Source organism: Haliaeetus albicilla, chromosome 20, assembly GCF_947461875.1.
Source record: "Haliaeetus albicilla chromosome 20, bHalAlb1.1, whole genome shotgun sequence".
NCBI classification, from domain to species: domain Eukaryota; kingdom Metazoa; phylum Chordata; class Aves; order Accipitriformes; family Accipitridae; genus Haliaeetus; species Haliaeetus albicilla.
This window is the reverse complement of record NC_091502.1, coordinates 28,006,145-28,031,224: the sequence shown is the minus strand read 5'-3', so window position 1 is coordinate 28,031,224 and position 25,080 is coordinate 28,006,145. Positions and strand designations below refer to the sequence as shown.

General features: G+C 70.9%; 6 protein-coding genes across 8 annotated transcripts in view; 2 read left to right on the top strand and 4 right to left on the bottom strand.

Annotated features, from left to right (window-relative positions):
- Positions 1-566: 566 nt before the first annotated feature.
- Positions 567-7,729, top strand: APBB1 (amyloid beta precursor protein binding family B member 1). 3 transcript variants are annotated; one of them, XM_069808764.1, is made up of 14 exons: positions 567-610; positions 1,079-1,862; positions 3,793-3,983; positions 4,073-4,129; positions 4,210-4,295; positions 4,486-4,522; positions 4,840-4,977; positions 5,064-5,191; positions 5,903-6,017; positions 6,209-6,293; positions 6,460-6,543; positions 6,641-6,756; positions 6,835-7,011; positions 7,085-7,729. In XM_069808764.1, the coding sequence occupies exons 2-14, from the start codon at positions 1,238-1,240 to the stop codon at positions 7,250-7,252; spliced, it is 2,007 nt and encodes a 668-aa protein (XP_069664865.1). In that variant the 5' UTR covers positions 567-610; positions 1,079-1,237; the 3' UTR covers positions 7,253-7,729. The 3 variants fall into 3 exon arrangements, with proteins under 3 accessions (XP_069664865.1, XP_069664867.1, XP_069664866.1); XM_069808766.1 differs by lacking the exon at positions 567-610 and adding an exon at positions 3,257-3,341 and having other exon boundaries at positions 1,732-1,862; XM_069808765.1 differs by lacking the exons at positions 567-610; positions 1,079-1,862 and adding an exon at positions 3,257-3,341.
- Positions 7,730-7,833: 104 nt separating this feature from the next.
- SMPD1 (sphingomyelin phosphodiesterase 1) lies at positions 7,834-11,403 on the bottom strand. Its single transcript, XM_069808767.1, has 6 exons — positions 11,125-11,403; positions 9,849-10,612; positions 9,203-9,374; positions 9,039-9,115; positions 8,447-8,592; positions 7,834-8,358 (listed from the first exon to the last, which is right to left on the bottom strand). Exons 1-6 carry the CDS (start codon positions 11,353-11,355, stop codon positions 7,949-7,951), a joined length of 1,800 nt encoding a protein of 599 aa, XP_069664868.1. The 5' UTR covers positions 11,356-11,403; the 3' UTR covers positions 7,834-7,948.
- A 1,864-nt stretch (positions 11,404-13,267) lies between these two features.
- CCKBR (cholecystokinin B receptor) lies at positions 13,268-16,425 on the bottom strand. Its single transcript, XM_069808768.1, has 5 exons — positions 16,141-16,425; positions 14,840-15,091; positions 14,484-14,748; positions 14,225-14,352; positions 13,268-13,924 (listed from the first exon to the last, which is right to left on the bottom strand). The coding sequence occupies exons 1-5, from the start codon at positions 16,307-16,309 to the stop codon at positions 13,410-13,412; spliced, it is 1,329 nt and encodes a 442-aa protein (XP_069664869.1). The 5' UTR covers positions 16,310-16,425; the 3' UTR covers positions 13,268-13,409.
- Positions 16,426-17,223: 798 nt separating this feature from the next.
- On the bottom strand, positions 17,224-20,388 carry CNGA4 (cyclic nucleotide gated channel subunit alpha 4). The gene is made up of 5 exons (XM_069807891.1): positions 20,192-20,388; positions 19,830-19,940; positions 19,594-19,700; positions 17,946-18,941; positions 17,224-17,873 (listed from the first exon to the last, which is right to left on the bottom strand). The coding sequence occupies exons 1-5, from the start codon at positions 20,386-20,388 to the stop codon at positions 17,224-17,226; spliced, it is 2,061 nt and encodes a 686-aa protein (XP_069663992.1).
- Positions 20,389-21,486: 1,098 nt separating this feature from the next.
- LOC138690102 (WAS/WASL-interacting protein family member 1-like) lies at positions 21,487-23,386 on the bottom strand. The gene is made up of 2 exons (XM_069807890.1): positions 23,020-23,386; positions 21,487-22,778 (listed from the first exon to the last, which is right to left on the bottom strand). The coding sequence occupies exons 1-2, from the start codon at positions 23,384-23,386 to the stop codon at positions 21,487-21,489; spliced, it is 1,659 nt and encodes a 552-aa protein (XP_069663991.1).
- The window catches only part of FHIP1B (FHF complex subunit HOOK interacting protein 1B), a 421,115-nt gene continuing 417,659 nt past the window's right edge, over positions 21,625-25,080 (top strand). Inside the window, exons 1-2 of the mRNA XM_069808747.1 lie at positions 21,625-21,718; positions 22,214-22,257. The gene's annotated coding sequence lies outside the window, so the exon portion shown is untranslated. The remainder of the gene's footprint in view (positions 21,719-22,213; positions 22,258-25,080) is intronic.

The following is a 25,080-nucleotide window of genomic DNA, read 5'->3' as shown; positions in this document are numbered from 1 at the left end:
CTTGGTGCTGTGCTGTGCCATGCCATGCCGTGCCATGTTGTGCCACGCTGTGCCGTGCCAGACAGGATAGTGCCGTGCGGGTCTGTGCCATGCTGCTCCGCACTGTCAGGTGCTGATCCGGCCTGCTCCCCACTGTCTGTGCCATGCTGTGCCGTGCTGTGCCGTGACACACTGTGCCGTAGTGCTACATGCCGCGCCCTTCTGAGCCGTGCCGTGCTGTCCTGCTCCACCGTGCTCCCTGCTGTCCTGTGCCGTGCCATACAGTACCATGCTGTACCGAACTGTGCCGTGCCATACCGTACCGTGCCGTACCATGCTGTACTGTGCCGTACGGTGCCGTGCTGTGCCGTGCCGTGCTGTGCGGGTCCTTCCCGGACCGCGTCCCGCTCCATCCCGTGCTGCGCCGTGTGGACCGATCCCTGACGGTGCCGGTGTCAGTGCCGTGCTGTACCGGTGCCGGTGCAGTGCCGTACCACACCGTACCGTACCGTTCCGTTCCGTGCGGGTGCCGGTGCCCGTGCGGGTGGGGGTGGGGGTTCTGTCCCCGCCCCGCCGCGGAAGCGGAAGCGGAAGCGGAGCCCCCCCGCCCCCTCCCGCGGAGCCGCCGCAGGTACCGGCCGGGCCGCGACGGGGCCGGTGTCGCCTGGGCCGGGGGGGGGGGTCTCGGGGCGTGGGCGGGGGGGAACCGGTGGGACCGGGACCAGGACCGGGACCGGGGGTGGGGCGTGACGGAGCTGACCAGCCCCGGCCCCGCTCTCGCTCTGCGCTGCGGGGGGGGGGGCGGCCTGGCCGGGCCCGGCCGGGTTTGGGGGCAGCCGGGGGGCTGGGGGGGCCCGGAGGCGGGCTGGGGAGGGAGGGCTCGGCGAGGGGGGGGGCGTGAAGACCGCCCCCCACCAGACCCGGGGTGAAGGTCCTGGGGCCGGACGGTAGGAGCGGGGGGGGGTTCCCGTGGATGCGGGGTCCGCCGTGGGGGTCTCCTCCCGGGGAGGCCGGGGCTTGCCTGCGGGGAGGGGACGGGACCACGGGGCCGCGGGGGGGGCGCCGTGGCCGCGGCTGCCCCGCTGCCCCCCGCCCGCAGGCCCCATGGACACGGAGGTGCCCCGGGGGCTGTAGGAGCCGCCCGCCAGGCTCAGGTGAGGGTCGGGTGGGGGCTCGACCGGGGGGGCACCCGCCGCCCCCCCTTGTGCCGCCCCGTGCCGCCTCACCCCTTGTGTGCCCCCCCGTCCTGGCCCCAGCGATGTCGGGGTCCCTGAGCAAGCGGAGCGACCTGGCCAATGATAACAGCCGCCTGGGGCTGAGCCTGGGGCTGCAGGCCCCCCCCGAGCCCGGGCAGCTGCTGCGCCCCAAGGGCCCCCCCGACTCCCCCCAGGGCCCCCACCTCTATGGCAGCACGGAGCTGCAGGGTGGGGGGGGGCCGCCCGCCCCAGCCGGCGAGGAGCCGGCCAATGCCAAGTGGGTGAAGGACGGGCAGAACCAGCTGCGCCGGGCAGCCGAGCGGGACCAGAACCGCAACGAGCTGGGCCCCCCCCCCGAGGAGCTGGAGGTCTCGGCCCGCAACGCCCGCAATGCCGGTGGGGGGGCCCTGCCCCTGCTCATCGACCTGCGGGGCACTGAGGAGGATGAGGAGGAGGACGACGAGGAGGACGAGGAGGAAGAGGAGGAAGGGGACGGGGACTCCACGCCGGTGCAGAGTGACCCCATGACGGCTGAGTCGGAGCAGAGTGGGGAGCGGGCACCCCGCGAGCACGGCCGCAGCGCCAGCCTGCTCTTCGGGGTGCGCAGCGGCACCGCCAGTGACGAGGACTCCAGCTGGGCCACGCTCAGCCAGGGCAGCCCTGCCGGCAGCTCCCCCGACGATGCAGGTGGGCACCCGCGGGCACCGGCCCCACGGCGGCCCCACGGCGGCCCCACAGCTGCCCCGCGGTGACCTCTGACTGCCCCGACTGCCCCGCGGTGGCCTGTGACTACCCCAGGGCAGCCCCCGCCTGCCGCACAGCGGCCCCTGCCTGACCCGTGACTGCTCCCGCCTGCCTGGTGGCTGTCCCTGCCTGTCCCACTGTGGCCCCCACCTGCCCCACAGCTGCGCCTGACTGTCCCGCACCTGCCCCTGATTCCCCCACGGCTTCTCCTGACCACCCTGTGGTGTCCGCTGCCAGCCCCTGCCTGCTCTGCCTGTCTCACAGCGGTCGCTAGCTGACCCACAGCTGCTCCTGCCTGCCCCATGGCTGCCCTGATTGCCCCATGGCTGCCCCATGACTTCCTCTGACGACCCTGTATTGGCCCCTTGCCTGCCCCACGGCAGGCCCTGCCTGCCTGTCCCCTGCCTGTCCCCATCCCGCTGTGCCCAGCCAGGTCCAGTTGGCCCCACATCTTCCTCCGCCTGTCCTGGCTGTGTCCACTGCTGCCCCCAGCCCTCCCCACCATCGCTGCCTGTGCTCCCCCCTGTCCCTGCTGGGTGCTGGTCCTGGCCCCCCAGCCCCTCTTGGCTCCACGGCACCCCACTGTGTGCCCCCCTGCCCGCGTTGTACTCCGCTGCGCCATTGCTGGCGGCGTAGTCCCCACTGTGCCCCATGGCGCTGGCCCTGCTGCGCCATCACCCCCAGCCCCTCTCTGGGGGTGTGGCCCTGCCAGCCCCCCCAGCCCCTCTGTGCCCCCCAGCACCTCCATGTCCCCTCCCCAGGCTGTAGATCCCCTCGTGTCCCCAGCTCCCTGTCCCCACGCCTGGCAGTGTCACTTCCCTGTCCTGTGTGCCCCCACACCCTGGCTGTCCCCTGCACTCTCTGTGTCCCCATCCCTCTGCTCCCGCTGTCCCTGCGTCCCCCCCCATCCCTGCATCCCATCCCTGTGTCCCTCCATCCCTGCGTCCCCATCCCTGCCCCCCCCCGTCCCCGCCCCCCCCCCCCGCGCATCCCGGTCCCGCTGGCGCATCCCGGTGCTGCCGTCAGCGGTTGCCGGGGAAACGCCTGGTCCAGCCCGGCCGCAGGTGAGCGCTGCCGCGGGGACCGGGATGGGGGCCGGGACGGGGACACGGACCGGGAGCGGGCTGCCCCACAGCCTGCCGTGGGGCCAAGGCTGCCGCGGGGCCCGCCGTGGGGAGGGGGCTGCGGGTGGGGCGGGGCCGGGCCGGGGCGGGGGGTTCGGGCCCCGCGGCGGGTGGTGAGGCCGCGGGTGCGGGGTGGGCTGCGGCGGCGGGATAGGCCCCACGGCGCCCCACGGCCGGGGCCGCGGGGGCTCCAGGCTGCGCTCTGGCCGGCAGCCGGCACGACCCCCGGCATGGGGCGGTGGCACCATGTGCAGCACGGACTACTTCGTGGCCATCGTCCTGCTGGACACGCGCCCAGGTAGGGCCGCGGCGGGGGCTGGGTGGGGGCGCGGGGGGCTGCGGCACTGCCCGGCCGTGGGGTCTGGCCTGGGGGCTCTGCGGGGCCATGAGCGACTGCGGGGTCCCTTGACGGGGGGGGGTGTCTGGCACCCTGACCGGCTGCAGGGCCGTGTCCTGCTGGGCCTGGGGGCCCCTCCGTCCCTGTGGGGCCTGGCTGGGGCCCCCCGTCCTCGTGGGGACATGGGACCCCCCTTCTTACTGCAGTGGGGGGCCCTGGGCCCTGCCTGGGCACAGGCACCCATCTTCACGGCAATGGGGTGCCCACCTCACTGAGCACCGGGTGGGGTGCCTGGTCCAGGGGGCAGGGGGGCTCTGTGGGGCTGAGCGTGGGACCTGTGCTGTGCCGGGGCTGCCTGGAAGGGCTGGTCCCCATGGCGCCCGGCTGTGACCGGCCCTTGCTTCTCCCCCAGATTCCTTCTGGACCCGCAACTCCTTCGAGACGGACTCAGACCTGCCTGCGGGATGGATGCGGGTGCAGGACACCTCGGGCACCTACTACTGGCACATCCCCACCGGCACCACGCAGTGGGAGCCCCCCTCGGGGCTGGCCCGTGGCTCGGCCCCCGGCTCCCCTGGCAACACCCCCTCCGAGGAACCACCGGTGAGTTGCGACCGTGGGGACCCCCAGGGCTTGGGGCCGTGGGGCTGCCCCATGGTGTGTGCCCTGAGCCGGACCCGCTCTCCCCACAGCTCGCCTGGACGGGCTTCGCCCCGGCTGAGCGCTTTGGTGAGGGAGATTTCTGGAAGGTGAGAGGGGGCAGTGGGCAGCTGGGGGGTGCAGCACCCCACGGTGCCTGGCCCCTGCCAGCCCCCCCCTCCCTTCCCAGGACCCCGCAGCGGAGGAGGCGGATGATGAGCCAGGAGTGCAGGATGAGGAGCTGCCATCACCGGGCCTGGCCTCGCGGAGCATGGGGTGTGTGGTGGGGGCATGGAGAGTGTGGGGCCCGCAGGGAGGTGTGACCCCAAGGGATGGGCAGTGGGATGGGGTGGCGTGGGGGTGGCATGGGGCAGGAGCTGGGCCCTGTGCATAGGGTGGGGGGGCTGGGGTCTCCCTACCTGTGCTCAGGGGGCAGCAGGCGGTGACGGTCCCTTCGCTCTTGCAGTGTGGCCCTGGCCGAGGAGGACAAGCCAGGCTCCAAGGTAGGCCTGGTGCCCAGCCCGGACCCCCCCACACTGTGGGGCTCCCACTGGCTCATCTGGCCCCTTCCTCACCATCGCTGCCCCCACCGGGGTCTGGGGTCTGCCCTGCTGCCAGGGGGCAGCTGGGACCCCCACCCCAGGGTTGCAGCTTGGTGCTGCCACGGTGCCATCACCGTCACGGGAAGGGGCTCAGCCGGGTCTGGGGTGTGTGGTGCCCCTGCTGCGGCGTCTGCCCTGCCCCGAGGATTGGGGGCCACATGGGGGCAGGCGGGCGGCTGGGATCCCCATGCTGTGCCTGCCCCACGCTGTCCCTGCAGCGCTTCGCTGTGCGCTCGCTGGGCTGGGTCGAGATGAGCGAGGACGAGCTGGCACCAGGCCGGAGCAGCATCGCTGTCAACAACTGCATCCGCCAGCTCTCCCTGCACCAGCGCGGCCCCCCTGGTGCTTGGGGGGAGGTGAGTGCCCCCCTGCCCCGCACGCCGCCCTCACCGGCAGCCACCAGCATGGCTCCTGGGACCCCCCCTGACGCTGGTCCCCCCAGGGCCGGGCAATGCTGCTGCTGCTGGAGAATCAGACGCTGAAGCTGGTGGACCCACAGGATCAGGCCCTGCTGCATGCGCAGCCCGTGGCCAGCATCCGCGTCTGGGGCGTGGGGCGCGACAGCGGCAGGTGGGGGGCACGGGGGGTCCCCCCGGGGATGTGCTGGACGCGCAGGTTGGGGGTGAAGGGGGATCTGTGCCTGCGGGGTGGAGGGGGGCTGCATGGGACCCTGCAGGGGCTGTGTGGGATGGGGCCCTGTGGGGAGCACGGTGCAGGGGGGCACGGGCGCAACGTGGGGTCTGTGCACACGGGGGGTGGGTGTGGGACGCGTCCCCTCCCACAGGTCCTGGGGACGGGGTGGGGGGTGTCCAGTGCCTGCAGGGTGTGTGGATCTGGTGCATGGGGCTGTGGGGGTCCCGTGCTGGGGGGGGGTGTGGGGCTGTGCAGGATCCGGGTGCATGTGGGGTATGGGGCTGTGGGGTCCCATGCACCCATGGTGCGGGGGTGTTGCAGGGTCCCAAAGCTGAGCCCCCAGGGGTGCTGAGGTGGGGAGGGGTCTCGCATTTGAGGCACAGCCCCGTGTGGGTGCGGGGGAACTCATGTGGCGGGGGCCTGGGGGGACATGTGTGTTCTGGCCCCCCTAACTCTGCTCTTTGGCTCTCTCCTGCTGCGCTGGCCGGGGACGCAGGGAGAGGTACGGCAGCCCAGCCCTGCACCAGTCCTCCCAGTCCCATCCCTCACTGGGCTGGTAGTGGAGGCACCCAGGGTGGCGCGGTGTGGAGCTCAGGGCGGCTGGTGTGGCCGCGGGGGGTGGGTCCTGAGTGCAGCCCCTCCGTGCAGGGACTTCGCCTACGTGGCCCGGGACCAGCTGACGCAGATGCTCAAGTGCCATGTCTTCCGCTGCGAGAGCCCCGCCAAGAACATTGCCACCAGCCTGCATGAGGTCTGCTCCCAGGTGAGCCCCCCCGAGTCCTCCCCAGCCAGCTCTGAGGTCCGTTCCTGGGTGAGACCCTCCCCACCCCAGTGTCCCCAGGGAGCAGCTGGCTGGTGGGTCTCTGTGGGGTGCAGTGGCCCCATGTGGGGAACAAGGGCCGGGGGCTGTGGTGTGACGGCTGGCGGGGGCCGGTGCCCCCGTGCTCTCCCTAGATCATGGTGGAACGGCGAAGTGCCCGGGCGCTGGCTAATGGCCTCTCCATGGACCCCTCCAGGCTGGTGGAGATCCCCTTCCAGGGTATGGCGGGGGGGGGCTGGTGTGTGCTGGGGGCTGTATAGCTGGGCACGGGGGGGGTAGTTGTGGGACGGGGATGGCTGTTGGGGAATGGCTGGGGTGGGGGCTGGGTGTTGGGTGACGCGGTGCAGCGGTGTTGGCGCGAGGCCGACCCTGCCCTGTGCCGCAGTGGAGTTCCCGGCGCCCAAGAGCGAGGTGGTGCAGAAGTTCCCGGTGTGCTACCTGGGCTGCGTGCCTGTCGCAAAGCCCGTGGGTGAGTGGGGGGGGCACTCGCACCCCGTGGAGCTGCTGTGGGGCAGGCGCCCCAGCCCCCCTCCTGCACGCCCCTGAGCCCCACCGCCCATCCTCAGGCATGGATGTCATCAACGCAGCGCTGGAGGCAGCGCTGGCCACCGGCAGCAAGGAGCACTGGACCCCCATCGTGGTCAATGTGGCACCCGCCACCCTCACTATCACCCACGAGCAGGTGGGTCCAGCCCCGCAGTGCCCTGTTGCCGTCCTCATCCCAGCGGCGTGGTGGTGACTCCTGATCGCGTGCCCACAGACGGAGGCAGTGCTGTGCGAGTGCCGTGTGCGGTTCCTGTCCTTCATGGGGGTGGGCCGGGACGTGCGCTCCTTCGCCTTCATCATGGCCAGTGCCCCAGGCGCCTTCCGCTGCCACATGGTCTGGTGCGAGCCCAACGCCGCGGGGCTGAGCGAGGCGCTGCAGGCCGCCTGTATGGTGAGTGTCCTTTGCCCCGGCCCCATCCCCGCAGCCCCCTCCCCGGCCCCGCTGCTGACCCCGCTCTCCCCAGCTGCGCTACCAGAAGTGCCTGGACGCCCGGCCCCAGGCCTCCAGCTCCTGCCTGCCTGCACCACCTGCCGACTCAGTGGCCCGCCGGGTGGGCTCCTCTGTCCGCAGGGGCATGCAGACCCTGCTGGGCAGCCTGAAGCCCAAGCGCCTGGGGGCCCAGACGCCGTGAACCGGGATGGGGGGGGGAGCGACCGAGACCCCTTCCCTACCTGCCGCCCCCGGGACAGGACGGGGGGGACAGGACGGATGGGGTGGCAGTGCCGGAGACGCGCAGGGCACCGGCGGGAGGGCGAGCCCACGCCGGGGGGGTCAGGCATGCGTCTGTGCGAGCGTCCCCGTGCGTGAGGGGCTGCAGGGCACACGCCTGCGCCAGGGGTGCACGCCGAGTGCCATGCCCTGCTGTGACTCTGGCCCCTCCGGCCATGCCTGTGGGTCGTGGGTCCTGCCCCACATGGCGCGGCGAGCCCCCCTCGGCCCCGCAGGGATGACGGTGCCGGCATGGCAGGGGTGCAGGGCTCGCCCTGCCCCGATGCATGTGGTCTAACCTGCGGCGTGGGGCTCCCTGGGGCTGCTGGCTCCGGAGCCACCACTCCTGCTGTAATGAAGATCTGTGTTGTACTAAATAATTAATAAACCCATTCCACCAGCCCGGCCTGGCCCCTTCCCTGCGCCACCTGCCCGGAGGAGGATGAAGAGGAGCAGTGGGGCCGCCTGCTCCCCAGTGCATCCTGTGGGGCCTCGGGCAGGAGCCACTGGGTCCATCACACCTTTATTGTGCCGCGGCTGGTGGCGGCAGCCAGCGGGAGCTCGGGGACGGGCAGGGACCTGCCTCAGCCCCCACCTGTCCTGGCTGATCCTGCTGCCCTCAGCAGAGCCGTCGCTGCTGCCAGAGCGCCTGGATGTGCGGGAAGGGCAGCGCCGGGCGCAGGGGCTGGCAGAGGCCAGGGTCGGCGGAGCGGCCGGTGCGGAGGGCGCAGAGCAGTGCTGCCTTGCAGGCGGCCAGGCAGGGCTCGCGGGGCGGGTGGCCCTTGTGGAAATGGAACCAGAAGCGCTGGAAGAGGTGCTCGTCATCCTGGAAGCGGCGGATGAGCCGGTCCCAGTCAGCCGGGAAGGCGCTGGGCAGCCCGTAGGCCTCGCGGGCGCGGTAGAGGCGCTGCCAGTGCGGCTCTGCCCCCGGCGCATTGGCCTCAGTGAGGTTGAGGATGAAGGTCTCGTGGTCCAGCACGGCGTGGGAGCTGCCGGGGTAGGCGCCGTCCACCTCATACACGCGGTAGCCTGCGGTCAGGGTGGGCACGGTCACGGGCGGGCGGCGGCACCGTGGCTGGAGGGGTGGGCAGTGGTGGGGTGGGGGGTCAGGGCGCACCGGGGTTGAGGTTGATGTAGGTGGTGACGCTGGGGGCCACAAAGGCGACGGAGACAGGGCGCGTCAGCGTCTCCTCATCATAGAACATCTCAAACTCATCCACATGCGTGTGCCCAAAGAACTGAGCTGTGATGGTGCCCTCAAACCTGCACCAGGCCAGGGCATGAGGGCTGCCGGTGCCCAGACCTCTGCCCTGGCCCCGCTGTGCTGCCCCGCAGCAGGCATGGTGCAGCCAGTCCCGTCCCTGCCCTGCTGCCCTGCACCTGGCATAGTGCAGCCAGTCCTGTCCCTGCCGTGCTGCCCAGCAGCTGGTGCGGTGCAGCCTGTCCCATGACCCGCAGCACCCCCTGCCACCCCATCATGCTGGGCTCAGCTGACACCGCTTGTCCAGGCTGTGCCAGTCAGTGCTGGCTCCTGCCTGGCCCTTGCCCTGGCTCCGGTGCAGCCCTGCCTGGCATGGGCAGCTTTGGGCTCCCGACTCCAGACACTCTGGCACAACACCGTCGTTCCCCACCCCCCCCCCGTCCCCTCACATGCCATCCGCTGTGGGCTGGGCAGCACGGGGGGGAGGGAGGGGGCCCACAGGGCTGACCTGCTGACGATGCGGTAGTAATTCCAGCTCCAGCTGCGCAGGCAGTGGGCCGGGGGGATGTGCCCAATGATGTGCACCTAGGAGGGAGGGGAGGACAGGGGTGGGCTGGGGGGTGCCCGAGACCCCCTATGTGCAGGGACAGCACCCCCCTACCCTGCCCTCACCTTCTCCCCTGCCTGCTCGGCAGCTGCCAGGACCCCCACCAGCCACTGCAGCTGCCCCGCGGGGTCGGTGGAGTTGATGAGGAGCCAGAAGTTGGCCTGGGAGCAGAAGTTCATGTTGAGGGAGACGAGGCGCAGCCCAGGCCAGACCTGCACCGTGTAGAAACCAGCAGCCCTGCAGGCACGGGGTGGGGGGCGGTGTGAGCGCTGCCCGCTCCCCTGCTCTGCCACACCCCTCCTCACCATGGCCCCTGTGCCCACCCTGGGCCCCCCAGCTCCCTGCCCCACCCTGGCACCCCCCTCCCCTCTGCCTGCCTGACCAACACCCCCCCACACCCACCCTGTGCTGGAGCCCCCCTTGCCCCTGCCCACCCAAAGTGCCCTGCACCCCTACCAGCCCCAAGCTTCCCCTTGCACCCTTACCAGCCCCAAGCTCCCCCTTGCACCTCCCAGTATAGAGACACCCACCCCCCCGCTAACCCGAGACACCTGCACCCTCCCAGCCCCAAGTTCCCCCACCCCAATCCCTCCTAGCCCGGGGCTCCCCCTTGCCCCCCCAGTATGGAGACTGCTCTGTGCTCTCCCAGCTCTGAGCCCCTGCTAGCCCTAAGCCCCCCCTTTGCCCCCCCCCACTGGCAGCTGCCCCCACCGGAGCGTCTCCAGCGCCGAGGGGGGCAGCCAGTCCTGCCAGGCCTGGGCCATGGCGTCGTACAGCCAGGCGGAGGACTGGTTGCCCCGCACGTATGGCGGGGGGAAGGCGTTGACGGGGGTGGCCTCATGGTTGCCTACGGCCGGGTAGACAGGCAGGGAGCCCAGGTGCCGGCGCAGCAGCCCGGTGACGGTGCGCAGGGCCAGCAGCTGGTCCTGTCGGCTCTGCTGCCAGACATCGTGTGCCGGGATGTCGCCTGTCCAGTATGCAGCGGCAAAGGGGGCAGCGCTGGGGAGCTGGGCCAGCAGCGCCTCAATGGTGTGCAGCGGCAAGTCACACTTGCCGTACTCGCCCCAGAAGCCGGCGCCGCCAGGACCAGGGCGGACGGTGCCACGGCAGCAGAGCGGGTCGGGGCAGGCGGCTTCGCTGCCTGGCACGTAGTGGCGGTCCCAGTGCAGGTCGGTGAGGAAGAGGAGGCGGGCGGTGGGGGCGCCGGGTGGCGGGGGCACCGGGGGCCGCACCGGTGGCTTGGGGGTGGCGGGAAGGGAGACGTTCCAGGCGCCGAAGATGTCCCAGCGGCCGCAGTGCCGGCCCAGCAGCAGCCCGCAGGCCTCGCCGGGACGCAGCACTGAGCGGGCCCAGGCCGACACCACGTCCCGCTGGAAGAGCTGCACGGCCTGCTGGCAGATCTCGGGGCGCGCCAGCCGCAGGTCCTGGCACAGCCGGGACGCCACATGCCCCACGCGCGCCACGTTGGGCTCCAGCTGCGGGACAGGGACTGGCTGGACTGTGGCCGGCTCCCTGGGATGGCTCTGCTGTTGTCGCTGCCCCTCGCCCGCCAGCCGGGAGCCCCGAGGCCGGGGTCACCCGCAGCCGCCCAGTTCCCCGCCATGCCCCAGCCCAGTTCTCCTTTTGGGGAAGGAAGCGGGAGCCGCGGGGGTCCGTCCCAGCCCATCCCCATCCCTCAGAGCGGAGCCACTGGCCCGTCCTGTCCCAGCCCGTCCCCGTCCCGGTCCCGTGCCTGTCACAAGTCACGACGTGCCCCAGCCTGTCCCGGCCCCGTCACGAGGTCCCGGCCCGACCCAGCTCCCGCCGCCAGCCCCGTCCTGTCCCCGGCCCCGTCACCGCCCTGACCCGTCCTTGTCACCGCCCTGACCCGTCACCATCCACCTCCTGTCCCCGTCCTCCCCTGACCCCGTTCCTCTCCTGGACGCCGCTGGCCCCGCTCCGCCCATCCCTGTCCCGGTCCCTGTCCCGGTGCCGGTCCCGTCCCCACCTGCAGCGCCAGGTCCAGCGCCCCGAAGAGCAGGTGACAGACCGGGCACGACACGTTCCGCCAGCCCCAGCGCGGCGCCGCCTCCAGGAACGCCTCCGCCCCGGCAGGGGGCGACCCCGCCGACAGCGACAGCGATAGCGACAGCGATAGCGATAGCGACAGCGACAGCGCCAGGGCCAGCGGCAGCGAGAGCGAGGGGGCCGCGCCGCGGCCCCGAGCCCGCGCCGCCATGGCCGACAGACGCCTCCGCCGCCGGGGGCGGGGCTTGGACCGCGGGGCGGTGCCGAGGGCGGTGCCGGTGCGCGGGGCGGGGGGGGAGAGAGCAGGACGAGGGCGGTGCCTTTAAATGCCGCCAAGAGCATGATGGGAGATGGAGTCCGCTGGGGAATTGTGGGAGATGGAGTTTCCTTGGGACGCTGTGGGAGATGGACTCCCTTGGGGCACTGTGGGAGATGGAGTTTCCTTGGGACGCTGTGGGAGATGGAGTTTCGTTGGGACACTGTGGGAGATGGAGTTTCGTTGGGCATTGTGGGTGATGGAGTTTCCTTGGGACACTGTGGGAGATGGAATCCCTTGGGGCACTGTGGGAGATGGAGTTTCCTTGGGACACTGTGGGAGATGGAGTTTCGTTGGGCATTGTGGGTGATGGAGTTTCCTTGGGACACTGTGGGAGATGGAGTTTCGTTGGGCACTGTGGGAGGTGGAGTTTCCTTGGGGCTCTGTGAGAGATGGAGTCTCCTTGGGGCTCTGTGGGAGATGGAGTCTCCTTGGTGCACTGTGGGAGATGGAATCTCTTGGGGCACTGTGGGAGATGGAGTTTCATTGGGCATTGTGGGAGATGGAGTCTCCTTGGGCACTGTGGGAGATGGAGTTTCCTTGGGCTCTGTGGGAGATGGAGTCTCCTTGGGGCACTGTGGGAGACTGAGTTTCCTTGGGCATTGTGGGAGATGGAATCCCTTGGGGCACTGTGGGAGATGGAGTTTCCTTGGGCATTGTGGGAGATGGAATCCCTTGGGGCACGGTGGGAGATGGAGTTTCCTTGGGCATTGTGGGAGATGGAGTCTCCTTGGGCACTGTGGGTGATGGAGTTTCCTTGGGACACTGTGGGAGATGGAGTCTCCTTGGGCACTGTGGGTGATGGAGTTTCCTTGGGACACTGTGGGAGATGGAGTCTCCTTGGGCACTGTGGGAGATGGAGTTTCCTTGGGGCACTGTGGCAGATGGAGTCTCCTTGGGGTCCTGACCCAGCCATGTGGGGTCACTACACCCATGGTTGGCTCCGAGCACCCACTGCTTGTGCAAAGATGCCTGTGGGTGCAGGGGGTTTGCGTCTGTCTGTGTGTTCCAGTTCATATGCGTCTCTCCCACTCTGTGTGTGTGCGCACATGTGTGTTTGTGCAGGTATTTGCTGCAGCTCTGTTTGTGCATGCATGTGCTTGTGCATGTGCTTGTGTGTGCATGCACGCATGCGTGCCAGGGTGTGTGCAGCAATGTGTGTCTGCGTGTGCGCACATGTGTGAGTCCAGTCCTGGTGGGCACAGTGCAGCAGGACTCCCTGGGTATGCTTGGGAGATCCAGCAGGACCTGGTGTCATGCTGTTCCCCACCGGTGCCACGCTGTCCCGGCACTGGTGCAGAGTCCGGCAGGGCTGTCCCAGACATGGCCATCCCCAGCCCCGGGCACTGACCCAGCACTCCTGTTGGTTGCACCGGCTGCTGCCCCAGGGTGCGGGGATTCCTGCAGCAGAGGGGCCCAGTCCCGTGGCCCCCTGTGCCCCGAGCAGTGCGGAGTCCTGGTCCCTCACGGCTCTGGCCCGTGGACCCCCCAGTGCCGGGTCAGGCCGAGTGCGGTGGGAAGCAGCGGCACAGGCGGGCGCAGGCAGGCACAGGGTGAGTTTATTGTGGCCAGAGCCCAGGAGTGGAGCGGGGAGACCCCAGGCTGGGCTGAGGGCACCTTTAGCCCCCCCACCCCTGGCCTGTCTGGCCCTGAGGGTCTCCCTGCCCGCTCAGGGAGCCCCTGCCCCGGCTCTGTGGCCCCAGCCCAGCCTGGGCATGGTGGCGTGTGCAGCTGGGGGGCACTGGGGGTGGCACTGGGGGTCCTGGGGCTGTGCGGGGGCTGGTGAGGCCCTGGAGCAGATGGGTGAGGGGGGGCATGGGGGACCCGGAGGCTGGGGGTGCACTGAGCTGTGCCAGGCACACGGGGGGCACAGGGAGGGTGCCAGGGCAGGTGGGGGCGCGGGGGGTGCAGGCAGAGCCCGGGGGGCAGTGGGGGCCAGGATGGCCAGCTCAGGGGGGTCCGAGGCTGCTGACGGTGGTGTAGCTGAACTTGGAGAGCGAGGCATTGGCATTGGCCACCTCCTCCTCGAGTGGGCGGCGTGGGCAGGTGCGGCGGCAGCCAGCGCAAGTGGCCAGGAAGGCTTTGCGGAAGCGGCGGTTCATGAAGCAGTAGATGAGGGGGTTGGTGCAGGCGGAGGTGTAGGAGAGGAGGTGGATGAAGGAGATGGGCGTCCCCGAGAGCGCCCGCTGGGCTGCCTGCGGGGCGAAGGCACGCCACGTGTTGGCGGTGAAGATGGGCAGCCAACAGAGGAAGAACATGGCCACGATGACCACCAGCATGCGGATCACGCGCCGCTTGGCCACCAGCTTTGCCTCCGAGCTGTTGATGCGCGCCCGCTCCTGCTGCGTGCCCGCCGTGCCCAGCGCCCGCAGCTCCAGCGCGCCGCCCGGCCGGGAGAGCTGCAGGTAGCAGCCGTCCCCCTCGTCGCAGGTGGGTGCCGGCTCCCTGCTGCCATTGCGCTGAGCTGTGGGGCAGAGGGGATGTGGTCACGGCTGTGGCACCACGGGGACCTGCGTCGTCCTGAGGCCCTGAGCACATCCTCCACTAGGACGCAGCAGGGTGTCGGGACGGGATGTGGCGCAGGGCCCTGCACAGGGACGGGTCCCCAGGGAACCCCCCAGCTGTGGGGACCTAGGGTGTGGGCTCAGCCCTACCCCTCGTCCCAGGGCAGGGGCCTCTTCCCATGGGGGTGTTCTGCTGTGGGAGGTGAGGGCAGGGCTGAGCGGTGCCCCCAGCCCTGCCCCACGCCAGCCTGGTCCCTCACCTGCAGCCTCCCCCTTGATGTCCAGCTCGAAGCGGATGCCTCGGTAGAGCTCGCGGGAGATAAGCCCATAAGCCACAATCATCACCACGCCGGGGATGAAGAAGAGGATGAGGAGCAGCAGGACATACCTGGAAGATGTGGCACCAGTCACTCAGTGGCCTCTCGCCAGCCCGGCCGCAGCAGTGGGGCCGGTGGCTGGACCACATCGTGCCTTGTGCTGGGGTGCCGGGGGCGGATGGGGGTCCTGGGGCTGACTCACCAGGCCTGCCGGACCTGCTCGCTGGGCCACTTGTGGGTGCACTGGCTGATGGGCGGGCGGGCGCCATGGGTGGACATGGCGTGTGTGGTGCTGTAGACGGCATACGGCAACATGAGCAGCGCCGAGAAGAACCAGGTGCTGGCGATGACCCGGCAGGCGTGCGACCGTGTCTGCCAGACGCGGGACTGCAGCGGGTTGCAGATGGCACTGTACCGCTCGATGGCGATGGCCACCAGGCTGAAGGTGGAGACCGAGACGGAGATGCCTGCAGGCAGCAAGGGTCAGCGTCCACAGCATGTGGAGTGGCACGCAGGGGCTCAGCCCTCCCCCAGCCCCCGCCTGCCACCCCCTCGTACCCATGAGGTAGGCCATGAGCTTGCAGACGGCCTCTCCGAAGATGAAGGTGCCCATGAGGTTGGGGATGAGCGTGAAGGGCATGCAGCAGACTGCCAGCATCAGGTCGCTGAGCGCCAGGGAGAGCAGGAAGGAGTTGGTGACGGTGCGCAGGCGGCGGTTCAGGAGCAGCACAGCCACGACCAGGGCGTTCCCGCAGACGCTCAGCACAAAGATCAGCGTGTACAGCAGGACACGCACTGTCAGGTCCAGGTCTGCGGGTGGCAGGGTCACGGGCTGCCATGCGGACACCCTGATGGCACCCCGGCAGGGGAGGGCAGCGTGGCCAAGGAGATGTCCCCCCCCGCAGCCTGCAGGCATCCTGGCACAGGCAGGCAGCGTGGCCGAGCACGGTGCAGGCACCTGGGCTCCACCTCCAGCCGTGTCCAGCAGGCTCGGTGGGGAGCTGGGAGCCGGGCACCCAGGTTCCCTCCATGTGGATGTGACCACAGCAGACGTGGGGCCGGGATGCCCCAGCGGCTCCCCGGCTCGGCTCCATGGACATCCCACTGCCCGGGCTGGGTTCCAGTGCTGGGGCACCCTGTGGTGCTGCCCCTGTCCTGCCCGTACCCCAGGGCTGAGCCCTCGGCCATGCTGGCAGGACGTGGCTGCCTGCGGCTGCCCCTGGGCCCCTGCCCTCCTGGCGCAGAGGGAGCTGCATGCCCGAGCCCCCCGCTCCCCCGGCTGCCCTGGGACGTGACTGGGGCTGTTCATCCCCAGAACCGAACAACAGCCGGCGCTGGCACTGCATCCCACTGCCCGCGGAGCCCTGGCTGGGCACGGTGGAGTGGGCCGGGGGTCCTGGCCCCCGGTGGTGGGGCAGGTGGGCAGTGGCTGTGCCCCTGCTGGGGTCCCCTCCACCTTCCCACTGCCCCCCTGGGCCGAGCCCAGCTTGGACCCTGGGCAGCCCCTGCCGTGCTGGCTCTGCTGCCTGCCGTGCTGCCCCAGGAGCCGGCACCGGGACCGGGGACCAGAGCTGAGGCTGGGGACAGCCGCCGGCGGGGTGTGCCGGGCCCGGTGTGGCGTGCTGGGGACGCACGGGGGGGATGCACGGCGGGTGCTGTGGGCTGCACCGCGCAGGCAGGCAGGGAGCACCGGGGCACACGGCGGGATGAACGGGGGTGCGGCGGGCAGGCGGGTGGGGTGCGCCGGGGTGCGTCGGGCAGGCGGGTGCACCCGGAGGCACGGCGGGCTGCACCGGGGCGGGCGGGCGGTGTGCACGGCGGGACAGCGGGGGGTCCCTCCCGTCCCCTCCCGGTCTCACCTTTGGGCGCCGGGGGCCCGCGGAAGCCCCTGCGGAGGAGGTCGCAGGCGGAGCCGTTCCCGGCGGAGCCGGTGGCGGTGCCGGTGGCGGAGCCGGTGGCGGAGCCGGAGCCGTTCCCGGGGCGGCAGAGCAGCTCCTGCAGCGACTCGTTGAGGCGCCGCGGGTCCATGGCGCCGGCGGAGCCGCCGTCAGAGCCGCCCCGCGACCATCGCGCCCGCCCCGGCGGCGGCACCGGGAGGACGCTCGGCTCCGCTCCGCTCCGCTCCGGAGCCGCCGGGAGAGTGAGCGGGGGCGGCGCCCGGCGCGGGGCGGGCCGGGGCCGGGGGCGGGGGGAGCCCGGGGGGGGGCGGCGGCGGGGAGCGGGGGGACGTGGGGGGAGGCAGGGGAGTTTGCGGGGTGGGGGTGTGCGGGGGACGGGACTGGTGGGGGCGCAGGGCGGTGGGCGCCAGGGGCAGCGGGAGCGGGGCAGGGGGGGCGCGGGGGCGCTGGGACAGGGCTGCAGCCGGAGCCAGAGCCGGCGGGGCCCCGGGCGGGTTCAGGGGGTTCGGGGAGGGGGGGTCGCCCGGTGGTCGCCGGGGGCGTCCGCAGGGCCGCGCCCCGGAGCGCTCCTGGGGCACCGGGCGGCGGCGGCGGCGGTCACCGGGCGGCTGTCACCGTGGCGGCGGTCACCGGGCGGCGGTGCGGGCGCCCGCGGCTGCTGGCTGTGGGTGCCCCTGGCGACAGCACGGCGGGGCTGGGGGACCCGAGCTGCCCCCGGCCCGGGCCCGGCTCGCCCCCAACCCCGGGCCGCCCCGCTCCGGGCCCCCGCCTGGTTCCCGCCGCCGCTTTTCCGGGACCCCCCGGCACCCCGGGCCGCCCCCGCCCCGGCACAGCCCGGCGCCCGCCCCTGCCCCTGCCGCTGCCCTCCTCCGTGTCCCGCCCCATCCCCGTCCCCGTCCCGGTCCCGGTCCCCGTTACCGCGCTGTGCTGGTTCCTGAACAACTCGTCGTTACCCAGCAACGGTTGTCCCCGTCACTCAGCAGCTGTTGCTGCTGTCCCCCCCCCCCCGCCCCAGGCAGGCCACAGGCTGCCCCCAGGTAACGCTTATCGCTGGGGGCCTGTCGCCCCCGCACCCCGCACCCTGGGGGGACCCCGTGCCGCGGGGGGACCCTGTAACCTGGGGGGACCCTGCACCCCACTGTCACCCTGTGCCACAGTGGGACCCCATCCCCCAGCAGGATCTGGTCCCCGGGCAGGACCCCGCGGCATCGTGGGACCCTGCACCCTGCTGCGACCCTGCACTCCACTGGGACCCTGCACCCCACTGGGACCCTGCGCCCCACTGGGATTCTGTGCCATGGTGGGACCCTCTGCCCTGGCAGGACCCGCTCCCCCAGCAGGCTGCCGCCGCCGGGGCTGGCGCTCGAGGCGCTCGATGCGCAGCGCCAGCTTGAAGGCACTGGACTCCAGCTGAGCCAGCAGCCGGGCCGCCCGGGTCTGCAGCCCCTCCAGGGCCGTCTCCAGCGCCTGCACCCGCTGCTCGGCCTCCTCTGCTGCCGCCGCTGCCACTGCCTCGGCATGCACATCCAGCTTGCCCATGCGCAGCAGGAGCTCGCGGCCCTTGGCCTCCATCATGGCCCGGGCGCTGGGGAACTCAACCAGCACCTCCGCCAGATCCTCCTTGGAGAGGCAGAAAAGGTCCGAGTAGCCGATGCTCATGATGTTGGCTGTGCGCCGGTTCCCCGAGGTGTTCCCTGGGGAGGTGGGGGCTGCGGTGAGGCTGGGGGGGGCTGGAGGGCTGCGGTGGGGTGCAGCAGGGGGCTCACCTTTGATGTTGATGAGGCTGATCTCTCCAAAGTAGAGCCCCTCGCCCAGGATGGCGAGCTGTGTGACGCCGTCCTCCGCCACCACGGCCAGCTGCCCCTCACGGATGAAGTACATTTCACGCCCCACGTCGCCCCTGCGGCAGACAAACTCGCCGGGGCTGAAGACCTGGGGCTGCAGCCGCAGCACCAGCTGCTGCAGCACACCGCGCTCACAGCTCTGGAAAAGACCGACGCGGCGCAGGGCCGGCAGGTGGACGCTGGCCGCCACGTCGGCCCGCAGCCCCCGCGGCAGGTGCCGCAGCACCGACCGCTCTGCCGGCAGCTTCCGCTGCGCCCGCAAGTGCTGGTGCCAGTCAGCCACCCGCCGCGACAGCTGCCCGCCCATACCCTGTGCCCTCAGGTAGCGTCGCACCGGCTCGGGGTCAGGGTAGAAGGCAGCATCGGCTGCGTTCCTGTTGGAGATGACGGAGCTGATGCTGCCCATGATGGTGGCGAAGCCCAGCACAGCCAGAAGGAAGCCGGCGGTGATGAAGAGGAACTCCTCCTCGCGCTGGGGCTCCGGTGTGTCGCCCACGGTGGCGAGGATGAGGGTGGAGAAGTAGAAGCTGTGGAGGTACTGCCGCAGTGGGTGGGCGAAGCCAGGGCGGCTGGCGTTGGGGCAGACCCAGGCATCGGTGCCCAGTCCCAGCCAGGATGAGAGGGCGAAGTAGAGGCAGCTGTGCCAGTGGATGGTGATGAAGACGTAAAGCATCAGCTTGGCGACGCGGAAGGTGTTGGGGTGGCCCGTGCGCGTCTCCCAGCGGTCGAAGGCCTCGAAGAGCCGCGGCGCCCGCAGGCAGCGGTTGGCACGCACCGCCGGCACCCCCGGCCCCAGGTGCAGGTAGAGCAGGTCGGTGGGCAGCACCGCAGCAACGTCCCAGGGGAAGGATGGGGAGCTCAGGTAGCGCTGCCGGATCTGGCCATGGTCCCGCACCAGGATGCCATCCTCCAGGAAGCCTGGGGGTGGCAGCGGGTCAGGACGCAGATCACTGCCGGGGCTCCTTGGTGGGGCCATGCTGGCACTGGGGGGTCTCCCATCAAGCAGGGGGGGGCTGAAGTGAGGGGTGACAGGCTCGGGGTGCCCAGGGTTTCCCTGTGCTGGGAGGAGGTTAGTGGTGGAAGACCAGGTGGGTGCCCACTGCAGGGCACAGAGGGGTCCCTGGGCCTGGTTCTCCTGGCAGGCACCCAGGACAGGTGTCCCGTGGGACGTTGCTGTGGGCTGGGGGTCCCCTGTGCTGCCTGGGCTGCCCGTGGGGCTGAGGGTCTCAGCAGTGGGTGCTGGGACCCCAGAGCACCCACCCAGCCCCCCCCCCCGTACTGGGCTGGCTGATGGGGTGATGGCTGTGCCCAGGGTGGGTGTGTGTGGGGGGGGTGTGCACCCGATGGCCTGAAGTGTGGATGGCTGCATACATGTGTGTGCGTTCACGTACACATAGGCATGCACATGCATGTGCACGTGATGCATGGCTGTTTGCACATAGCTGTGAGTGCACACAAACATGTCTGTGCACACAGGTGAGTGTGCATTTGCATGTGCAATTGCAGCCAGGTGTGGAGCAGGTGTGGGGCAGGCGGTGGGGCTGGGGCACGCCGGGGCGCAGGCACTGACCGGTGTGGAGGCGCACGGCAATGTCCAGCAGGTAGAGCGTGTCGCAGAGGTAGTCCAGGCTTAGCCACAGCACCGTGTGCTGCTCCTGCAGGTCAGGGAAGCAGGACCTGGCGGTGCAGGCGGCGTCACTGGGGCTCAGACGGTGCCGACGAGTGCCAGGATGCCCTGTGCCCCCACCCCGCCACAGGTGCCAGGGGCCTTCGGCAGCAGCACCTGCCCTGTGCCCTCCCAGGCACCTGCAGATGAGGACGATCCAGTTGTAGAGGACGGGCGGCACCATGATGCTGATCCACCAGTAGTACCAATCTCCAGAGGGGTCCAGGGTCCAGCTCCGGGGGGTGGTGGTGCTGCCGGGGGAGGTAGAGGGACCTCAGGGCTGCCTCATCCCCGGCTGGCTGCATCCCCCCATCCAGCCATGCTGGCGCCTGGCCCCCCCCCAGCCCTGCACCGTGGCCCTGCTGCCAGCAGCTCCTTGGCTCAGCCAGCTCCTCGCCATGGCATAGGGTGCTCCACACCCGCAGATCCCGTGGCACTAAGGGGTGTCCCTGCCATGTGCTCCCACTCTGGTCCCCATGGTGGGCAGCCATGCCCTGCTCACCTGCAGGCATGTCTGGTGCTGGTGCCAGGCTTGGCTGTGGCGATGAGCCCAGTGGTGCCGCGTGGCTGGGGCCAAACCCAGCAGTGGGACAGCATGGAGCTGAGTCTGTGCATCCTGCACTGCGGGCGCCAGTGAGGGTCCTGCACCTGTCCTCCAGCACCCAGTGGGTGCTGCAGCCCAGCCACGGCACTGAGCATGGTCCCTCGGCAGGATTCAGCCGTGTGACTCCACCAGCGCCGGGCGCATCCTGGCAACATGGGGCTCCCCAGGGCACTCATCGGCCCACCGGGACACCAGGGCTGCAGACAGCCATGTCTCTAGCCACGCTGGGCGTGCTGGGGCAGCAGAGCCGTCATCTGGCTCTGCTGGACTGGGGGCCACGGGCTGTGGCAGACCGGAGCGGGGATGTGCCATGGGGTGGTGTGGAAGCCCCTGGGCTGAGTTTGGGCGCAGATGGAACGAGCTAGATCCCAGCCGTGCTGCTAATGAGCAGGGGGCACACGTGGCTTCTGCAAAACTAGCAGTGCTGGGGTCAGGGGTGCTCTGGGCAGGGGTGCAGGCTCCAGCTCTAGGACCATGGAGGGTGGCAGGGCCAGATGGGCACAGGAGCTGGGTGCCAGCGCCGGGCCGGTGTGTGCTGGGGGGACCCTGGATCACCCGTGGAGGTGGTGCTGGGAGAGCTGGCCCTGGGTCTGCAGGGCAAGGACACGTGCCAGAGTGGATGTCCCAGGGCCCCGGGCAGCAGGAGCTGCAGGTCACGGTCAGGCGCGGGTGCTGCTGGGAGCACCGTGCCCACAGGAAGGTGGGAGTGGGGTCAGGGGCAGCCTGCAGAGTGCAAGGGATGGTGCCCAGTGCCCGGTGCAGGAGGTCCCCAGTGCAGGTGGGCACAGCAGGGTCATGGTGCCTCATGCAGCCAGGTTGCCCGTAACTGGGCAGTGGCTGGTGCCCGGTGCCTGCTGCCCGGGCAATGCCCGGTTCTCGGTACAAGGGCAGGGCCCGGGGACTGCCCCAGTGCTGGTACCCGCGGCTCCCTGCCCGGGGCCCAGGGGCAGGCTCTGGTGCCCGATGGTCGGTGCCAGGCAGTAACCTCTGCAAGATGCGGTGGCAGTTCCCGGTAACTGGCGCACCGTGCTAGAGCGGTGCCCGGTGCAGGGGAGGGGGGGTATCCGGTGCAGGCAGTGCCCGGTGCAGGGGGGTACCCGGTGCAGGGGGGGATTACCCGGTGCGGGGGCTCTCCGGTTCCCCGCGCGGCCGATCCCGCCCCCGCAGCACCCCTCGGCCCGCCTGGCCCCACCCTACTCCAGACCCCGCCCCCGGGCCCCGCCCCAGGCGCGGCGCAGCCAGTGAGCGCTCCGGAACGCCCGTCCCCGCCCGTCCCCAGCTGGCAGGCCCCGCCTATCGAGGCGGGGCGGGGCGGGACTGTGGGGCGCGGCGGGCGGGGCCGCGGGCGGGGCCTGCGCGGCCGGTGCGTCGGGCGGCGGCGGGAAGATGGCGGCGGGCGCGCGGGGCCCGCAGCGGGGGCGGCCGGTGAGCGTCGGGGGCGGCGGGAACGGGCGGGGCGGGGACGCCGGGAACGGGGAGGGAGGGAAGGATGGAAGGAAGGAGGGAGGGGGAGAGAGAGAGAGAGAGAGGGGGGGACCACCCGCCGCGAAGGCCCGGCGGGGCCGTGCCCGGCCCGGCGGGCGCCCTTCTGCCGGCTGTAACGGGGCGCCCGGGCCGCCGCCTGCCCTTGGCCGTGCGGGGCTGCCCGGCCGCCGGGTGTCCCCATGCGGGGGGACGGGGGGGCCTGGCCGGGCGGGGCGGTGTCCACGGGGGTGCCCCGCTCCCCGGGGGTGTGTGGGTGCCCCGCTCCCCGGGGGTGCGTGGGTGCCGTGAGCCGTGGCGGGGAGCGGCCGGGCCGGGGCCTGGGCCGGGCCGCGCTGCGGGGGTGCGGAGGGGCCGGCAGCCCGGGGGTCGGCCCTGTCTGCGGCCGGCCCGGGGGGGACCCGGCACCGCGTCCGACACCTCCTCTCCCCTCCCCAGGTACGGCGCTGATGGGACGGGACTCGCCGCGACCTTGACCCCAGGTAGGCGGCCCTGCCTCGGGCAGGGCAGGCAGTGCCCTGGGGCCGGGAGGGGGTCCTGGTCCCCGTCCCGGTCCCGCCGTGACCCCTGGGCGGGGGGCCGGGGGGTTGCCCGGGGTGGGCAGCACCACCCGTGGCGCTGGGGGAGCCTGGGGCGGCGGCGCTGGGCACCGAGGGTGGGATGCCCGGCCAGCACCGGGATGTGGTGACCCGGTGGGGGTCTCTGCCCCCGAGGGGGCTGCAGGGCCCCGTGGTGGCTGGCCACACTCGGCCGGCGCTGACCCCAGGGAAGCGCCCAGCTCTCGGGCTCCTGCTTGCTGCTGCTGCCGCCGGCCCCTGCCCTGGGACAAGTGGTTTTGGGTGGAATGCCTCCGTCCGGCAGTGAGAGGTGGCAGGGTTGCCAGCCTGGTGCCTCTGGCGTGGCGGCGGGTGCAGGCAGCTCAATGTGGGGTGGCCTTTGGCCTGGCTGGGAGCAACAGCAGCCCTGCACTGTGCTCCCACCTCCTGGGGTGCAGAGGAAGGGTCTGGTGCCCACCGGGCACAGGAGTGGACTGAAACGCCTCCCCTGGGAGCAGCTGCCACCTCTCTGCCTGGGGCTGCTGGCTCCTTGTCTGCCACTCCTGGGAGCCTCTGGGAGCTTCTGGGAGCCCCTTGTTCCTCTCTGCCTGCATTGGACTTTGTCCCTGTCCCTGCAGGTGTCAGGGGGCAGCTGGACCCTGGCAGTGGGCTCTGTGCTGGGTGGCTCCCTGGGTGCGTGGCCCTCACCAGGCCTTGGCAAGGGCAGGGTGCTCTGCTCGGTCTCTGGTGTGCGGGTCCCGGGTTGAGGTGGGCGGCTGTGCCCCTGGCATCTCTGCCCTCGGTGTGGCGGCACCCTGGCTGCCTCCCCATGTCCCTGGCCACTGGACATCTGCTGCCCATCAGGACACTTCACTGCAGAGCGGCCTGGGAAGCTGGTGCTGGTGGGCGAAAGATGGGCTCCTGATGCGTCAGTGGGCTTGGCGGCACTGTGCCGTACCCTGGCAGGTCTTGACTGGTAGCTGGGTCCCCTCTGTGTGCAGCAGGGAGCTGAGGCCGGGGTGAGGAGGGAGCAGGTGCCAGGATGGAGCTGGCAAGTCCAGGCCCTCGGGGCCATCATGTGGCAGACGAGCCCCTTGCCAGCCCAGCGATGGGGCTGCCTGCCCTCACGCCTGCTGCATGGCTGTGGCTGTCTCCTGGTGTGTGACATCCTGTGGGTGCCACTGGGCTTTGCCTTCCTATCCCCATCTTGGTGATTGCTTTGCTCTGCTCTGGCTTGTCCCCTGCCCCACTTCACCAGCCTCTGCGAGGGGCTCATATGGTGACATGGTGCTGGGCAGTCTGACTGCAGCCTGGCCTGGGGCAAGAGCCACAGGTGCCAGTGTGCCAGGGGCTTGCCCCGGCATGCTGGCCTTTGGCAAGGTCTAACTTTAGCAACTGCAGTCAGACCTCATCCACGCTGGAACAGGATGCCAGTCGTGCCATGGTATAAATACGCCTGGCCAGTGCCTGAACCACAGGAGGGGCGTGCGCCTTGCGCCAGCACTGCTGTGCTCGGCTGCCCGGGGGTTCGTCCCCCTCATTAGCATGCTTTGAGAAAGGTGCCGGGTCCTGCCCTGCCCGTGTTGGCTTTCAGCTGTCCCTCCTCCAGCCCTGCTGCTGTCGACTTCCCTCTTTCTGCCTCTTGCGGTTTGGGTTTTCTTTAATGGCCGCTTTCGTTTCCCTTCTGTCGTGGGGCTGTGTCCCAGGGATGGGCCACCTTCTCCTTGCGATGTGCCTCGTACCAGCTTCTTGCTGGTCCTTGCCGAGACCCATGCGCGTGTGCTGCTGACGGGGCCGCGGTGACTCACTGTGCCGTGGGGCTGCGCGGTGCAGGGCTGCTCTTGGTCCAGTGGCAGAGTGGAGGCCAGAGCCGTCCCGGCACAGGGGCCACACGTGCTGGCTGCTCCTGGCTACATCCCCCGCGCCGGGCTGCCATCTCGAGGGAGGGCTCTGCGCCTGCCCCCCTGTCCCGGCACGCTGGCATGCCTGCTGCGCTCGGCATGCGTGGCACCCGGCTCCGCTCTGGCTGTCCCCACGGCGCATGCTGCCCGGCTGCCCGAGGAGGTTATTTCTGGCAGGGCTAGGCAGCTGGGGCTGCTGGCTCTCCGCACTGTCACTCTTTCCACACACTGCTGAGGGGGGTTGGCAGGGGCCCGTGCTGGTGCAGGGGCTCTGGGATGGGCACTGCAGGGCTGTGGTGGCTTCTCTGGGGCCAGCCCCTGCCCCAGGCTGCCTGGGGACCCTGGCAGCAGAAGTGGGTGTGGACAGCCGGCTCCCAGGGCAGCACGGTGCTCTGTGCCCATCCCCATGCTGTGGTGGGCCTGAGTGGTGGCGGGGTGCTGGGTCGCAGGGCCCTATAAATATCCCCACCAGCTCCCTGGCAGTGGTGTCGTGCCGCACTGTTTGTGGGTGCACCATCGGTGCTGCTGCAGCTGCCAGGCTGGGCTTTCCCCAGCCTTTTTAAAGGCCGACGCTGCTGCTGCCCCCGTCCCCAGGGTGACGGTGGTGTTGGGGCTGGTGGGAGCCCCGTCCTACGCGCTGCCTTGGCCACAGTCAGTGCCGCTTGCGGCATTGCCTTGTGCCGTGCTGCCCGTTGGCCCTTGTGCCGGGCGAGCTCATGTTTGTGACACTGAGGATTTTGCTTTGAGGACCCGCTGCCTCTTCCCACGATGCTCCTGCCTGGGAGTCCTGCCCGTGTCCCCCCTGGCCCTGGGGCTTCTGCTGTGGAGGTGGCTGGTGCCACCACAGGCTCTGGTTTTGATGGCAGCC

Bases quoted from the DNA above. Each gene is read 5' to 3' on its own strand.
- APBB1 (XM_069808764.1), top strand. From the start codon at position 1,238: ATGTCGGGGTCCCTGAGCAAGCGGAGCGACCTGGCCAATGATAACAGC. The intron at 4,130-4,209 runs GTGAGAGGGGGC...CTCCCTTCCCAG, and splicing joins GTGAGGGAGATTTCTGGAAG to GACCCCGCAGCGGAGGAGGC. The intron at 6,018-6,208 runs GTGAGCCCCCCC...TGCTCTCCCTAG, and splicing joins TGCATGAGGTCTGCTCCCAG to ATCATGGTGGAACGGCGAAG.
- SMPD1 (XM_069808767.1), bottom strand. From the start codon at position 11,355: ATGGCGGCGCGGGCTCGGGGCCGCGGCGCGGCCCCCTCGCTCTCGCTG. The intron at 10,613-11,124 runs GTGGGGACGGGA...CCTGTCCCGCAG, and splicing joins CGCTGGACCTGGCGCTGCAG to CTGGAGCCCAACGTGGCGCG. The intron at 9,375-9,848 runs GTGGGGGCAGCT...CCGTGCCTGCAG, and splicing joins TCGGCGCTGGAGACGCTCCG to GGCTGCTGGTTTCTACACGG.
- CCKBR (XM_069808768.1), bottom strand. From the start codon at position 16,309: ATGGACCCGCGGCGCCTCAACGAGTCGCTGCAGGAGCTGCTCTGCCGC. The intron at 14,749-14,839 runs GTACGAGGGGGT...TGCTGCCTGCAG, and splicing joins GCTCATGGCCTACCTCATGG to GCATCTCCGTCTCGGTCTCC. The intron at 14,353-14,483 runs GTGAGTCAGCCC...CACATCTTCCAG, and splicing joins GAGCAGGTCCGGCAGGCCTG to GTATGTCCTGCTGCTCCTCA.
- CNGA4 (XM_069807891.1), bottom strand. From the start codon at position 20,388: ATGCTCAGTGCCGTGGCTGGGCTGCAGCACCCACTGGGTGCTGGAGGA. The intron at 19,941-20,191 runs GTGAGCAGGGCA...CTCCCCCGGCAG, and splicing joins AGCACCAGACATGCCTGCAG to CACCACCACCCCCCGGAGCT. The intron at 17,874-17,945 runs GTGAGCCCCCTG...CCACCTCCCCAG, and splicing joins CAGCCTCATCAACATCAAAG to GGAACACCTCGGGGAACCGG.
- LOC138690102 (XM_069807890.1), bottom strand. From the start codon at position 23,386: ATGGCCCCGAGGGCCTGGACTTGCCAGCTCCATCCTGGCACCTGCTCC. The intron at 22,779-23,019 runs GTGAGGGCCACG...GGTGGGCACCAG, and splicing joins CCTGCCCTTGCCAAGGCCTG to ACCCTTCCTCTGCACCCCAG.